Source organism: Mizuhopecten yessoensis, unplaced genomic scaffold, assembly GCF_002113885.1.
Source record: "Mizuhopecten yessoensis strain PY_sf001 unplaced genomic scaffold, ASM211388v2 scaffold10979, whole genome shotgun sequence".
Classification (NCBI taxonomy): domain Eukaryota; kingdom Metazoa; phylum Mollusca; class Bivalvia; order Pectinida; family Pectinidae; genus Mizuhopecten; species Mizuhopecten yessoensis.
This window is the reverse complement of record NW_018408817.1, coordinates 474,190-478,764: the sequence shown is the minus strand read 5'-3', so window position 1 is coordinate 478,764 and position 4,575 is coordinate 474,190. Positions and strand designations below refer to the sequence as shown.

At 41.9% G+C, this 4,575-nt stretch overlaps 1 protein-coding gene across 1 annotated transcript in view; it reads right to left on the bottom strand.

Moving 5' to 3' along the window:
* Positions 1–2,313: 2,313 nt before the first annotated feature.
* LOC110464289 (coiled-coil domain-containing protein 153-like) overlaps positions 2,314–4,575 on the bottom strand; it is an 11,233-nt gene continuing 8,971 nt past the window's right edge. The window contains exon 6 of the mRNA XM_021519425.1: positions 2,314–2,462. Within this exon, the coding sequence (XP_021375100.1) occupies positions 2,334–2,462 (129 nt within the window). The 3' untranslated portion in view covers positions 2,314–2,333. The remainder of the gene's footprint in view (positions 2,463–4,575) is intronic.

Genomic DNA, 4,575 nt, shown 5'->3' with positions numbered 1-4,575 from the left:
CCTGCTTCAAGTGTTCAGAGTTATTTGAGTGATCTTATACTAGTTACATGGCGGCCTGCTTCAAGTGTTCAGAGTTATTTGAGTGATCTTATACTTATTACATGACGGCCTGCTTCAAGTGTTCAGAGTAATTTGAGTGATCTTATATTAATTACATGGCGGCCAATTTTATCTGTTAAAGTGTACCAACGCGGGATCACTGAAGCTTACCGTTAAAGTAAAATAACCAGATTAAATAATAATTTCATCAATAGTATTTTCATAACATTAAAATATTCATTAAAGGTAGTTGTGAGCTGCAGCAGTTCATTGTATCTGACTTGCGCTGGAGTTATGGTTCCGTGTTTATTCCAGTGCACTAGGCTACTTAAGGCTTGCTCCCAACTGTACAAGTAATGTCATTCCCGGTACTGTTTATTACTGTTGTTTATACGAGTTTAGGGTCAACTATTCCGTCTTTGCGTATTGCAGAGTTATCTTCTCTTGGGGGCAGATATTGATTGTTACGTCACTTGTTTGTGAGAGTAACGTCATCAATTTTTGAGAAAACGACGTAATTTTCTCACACAAACCAATGACGTAACAATCAATACCTGCTCCCAAGAGAAGATAACTCTGCAATACGCAGACGGAATAAATAATGGTAGAAATATGTGAGTGTTTAAACACACAGGTTGGGGAAGAAACCATTTCCAATACTGTTCATTAAACGATGGTGGAGTTTTTGTTTTGAACACCAATTGATGTTTATTGCACAGACAAGCAGTGGTGAAGCAAACACGCTATTGTAGTATATCTAATTGAAGTACTTAGAAAAACATTCCAGAGCATGAAGCCAAGTAAATAAACACCCCCTATCAATTGTAGTCTTTTTCGTGACTACTATGTATAAGTACAAAGTATTTCCTTCCTAGTTCTGATCGTATGGGTGCGTTTTCTCTGAAGATAAATAAACTTAAAATATTACACGCCAACTTATAGATATACAAATGTACAAAAAGTAAATGTTTTTATTTATTTTCTATTTACAAAACAAAAAGACAAATAGACAGGTTTTATTTGTTTATTTCTTTATACAATTCTAATAAACAATACAGTTTTGACACTAGATTAAAGCAGATTTTAAAATATCTCTTGAAATATAAATAGAAAAAAAAAAACACTAACAGGACATATACACTACTGTTGACGCATTGGCATCGTTCAGTAAAGGATTCAGAAACGTTGAAATGAGGGAAATAAAATGTCAACATTTAAAAAAAAGAAAGTCTAAACGACGTTTTTGCACATGATTTTTAAAACAATTCTGACGAAAGGAGAATTTCACTGTTAATACGTTCCTTTTAATGTTAAGTCGACAAAACAAATTCCATTTTCCATTACACTCACAAACAAACATACACGTTAGTTATCTATATCGACTTTGCGTTAGGATTTGTTACCTCATCGTGTCTATCATCCTCGAAACTCACAGGGTTACACTCAATTACATTCTCTTCATATGTCATGACAAAATTGAAGGTACGAAGTTGAATATTTGATTGGTTTCAGGTATAACAAATCTAACCAATCGCTTAGTTTATGCCTGGCCTTTTAAGATTACAGAGGAGCGACACCGAACTTCAATGCCGATCAATTCTACCCTTGTGCTGCTGTGAGTTTCTTTTGATTTACATCAAAGGGTCAAACTAGTGTCCTTGTATTATCCACAAATTGGCGCATGCAGAGCCTTTGATTCTGACATGGCATATTCCAGGGGTGCAAAGACATTCAGTGAGTGTAACCCCTGGAGGTCAATGATGCCTAATTAGAACCAAACATTAGGACTCTCATTGTTAAAATCCTGATTTGCACCGGATCAATCCTATAATTTACCTGTAATTATGTGGTAATTTCTTATTGGTTCACAGATCAAGACCAGGCTCCAATGAAATATTATTTGTTGTTGGTGATTTCTGATTGGTTCAAAGGTTACTTGCAAATTCATATATTGGCTCCTGATTGGTTCATTTGTCCAGAGGAGAAATACAGCAAAACATTGATATAATGTCATTATGGTAGTAGTATAACAAGGTTTTAATGTATAATCAGTAACAATGTGTGTCATTGTAAAGATGAATTACCTATTTTACGGTAATCTCAAATCACATTTGCCAGTTCCTGTTATTGTTTATCCAAATATTCTCTTCTGACTTATAACTATTAGTCCGAAACATGACCGTTTATGTATTAGTTTTCTCTTACTTATGACTGATTGGTTTTATTATGATACAGGTGTATAACCTGGTACAGGTGTTTATCCTATTTCCGTACTTTTGTCTTGGTAAGTTGGTTCAGATATCCAGAGGATGAAGGCCAAGCTCCAACAGGTTTTGTTTGTTCCTTGCCTGTAGATTACTTCCTGACATCTCCCACTTACTTTTGGCTCCATCTATCTTAGTCACGAGAGCATTCAGCGACTCCTGTTAACACATAGATTTATGTCAATAACAGAAAACAGCCATTCGTCTATATTGTTCACCAGAGCATTCACCGACTCCTGTCAACAAATAGATCTATAATAATATTAATTCCAGGTTCTTGTATACCGTTTTATCACAACCTAGTTCGTAGGTTGTCTCAAAGCGGTTCACAAATTATTATCCGTGGTTATGGTGCTGCTATTTCGGCACTAACAGCTACCATTCAACAATTCTACCACTGCCCAACCACATACTCATTTACAGCTGAGTAGACTTGAACAAGCGGAGTAAAGTAAAGTATCTTGCTCAAAGATGCAACACAGTGCCTTGCCGTGGCTCGAACCCGCAACCCTTCGGTCACGAGCCCAGTGTCCTACCACTAGACTACCGTGCCTCCTATAGCCCGGTGTCCTACCACTAGACTACCGTGCCTCCTATAGCCCGGTGTCCTACCACTAGACTACCGTGACTCCTATAGCCCGGTGTCCTACCACTAGACTACCGTGACTCCTATAGCCCGGTGTCCTACCACTAGACTACCGTGCCTCCTATAGCCCGGTGTCCTACCACTAGACTACCGTGCCTCCTATAGCCCGGCGTCCTACCACTAGACTACCGTGCCTCCTATAGCCCGGTGTCCTACCACTAGACTACCGTGCCTCCTATAGCCCGGCGTCCTACCACTAGACTACCGTGCCTCCTATAGCCCGGCGTCCTACCACTAGACTACCGTGCCTCCTATAGCCCGGCGTCCTACCACTAGACTACCGTGCCTCCTATAGCCCGGCGTCCTACCACTAGACTACCGTGCCTCCTATAGCCCGGCGTCCTACCACTAGACTACCGTGCCTCCTATAGCCCGGCGTCCTACCACTAGACTACCGTGCCTCCTATAGCCCGGCGTCCTACCACTAGACTACCGTGCCTCCTATAGCCCGGCGTCCTACCACTAGACTACCGTGCCTCCTATAGCCCGGCGTCCTACCACTAGACTACCGTGCCTCCTATAGCCCGGCGTCCTACCACTAGACTACCGTGCCTCCTATAGCCCGGCGTCCTACCACTAGACTACCGTGCCTCCTATAGCCCGGCGTCCTACCACTAGACTACCGTGCCTCCTATAGCCCGGCGTCCTACCACTAGACTACCGTGCCTCCTATAGCCCGGCGTCCTACCACTAGACTACCGTGCCTCCTATAGCCCGGCGTCCTACCACTAGACTACCGTGCCTCCTATAGCCCGGCGTCCTACCACTAGACTACCGTGCCTCCTATAGCCCGGCGTCCTACCACTAGACTACCGTGCCTCCTATAGCCCGGCGTCCTACCACTAGACTACCGTGCCTCCTATAGCCCGGCGTCCTACCACTAGACTACCGTGCCTCCTATAGCCCGGCGTCCTACCACTAGACTACCGTGCCTCCTATAGCCCGGCGTCCTACCACTAGACTACCGTGCCTCCTATAGCCCGGCGTCCTACCACTAGACTACCGTGCCTCCTATAGCCCGGCGTCCTACCACTAGACTACCGTGCCTCCTATAGCCCGGTGTCCTACCACTAGACTACCGTGCCTCCTTCAAATCCATGTAAAATACCAGACACCAGCTGTTAAAAATTTCCAAATGCTTAATAATAATCAAACCACAAAAGGAGTGACGCCTACAAATACTGGTTTCGATTTCCTTATTGGTATATTTCCCTTTTTCAAACAATGTGTCAATAACTTTTCTGTACAGTTTCTTAACCTCGGAGGAAAAAACCTTGTGTGTTTGGCTAGGGAAGGGAGTAAATTACTCTTCAAACTTTCAATCTGATTTCAAATGTTTTAGAAGAGAAAGAAAGCAGTACTTCAAAAAATCAAGTCAATGTTGTCGACACATCTACTACCTGTACCTGTTCTCGTTTGTACTCTTATTGATAACAAGAGGCCCATGGGCCTTAACGGTCACCTGATATATTTATACAGAGAGTTGATTTTGTTTTTAACATGAACAGAAATATTATTCAAAGTGACAAAAAACAATAAAACCACCTTACTCAATATCTAGCATACAGATTTCAGACTGAAAAGGATTTGAAACTAGCACTTCTGATTCTTAACAAGGAAAATGAA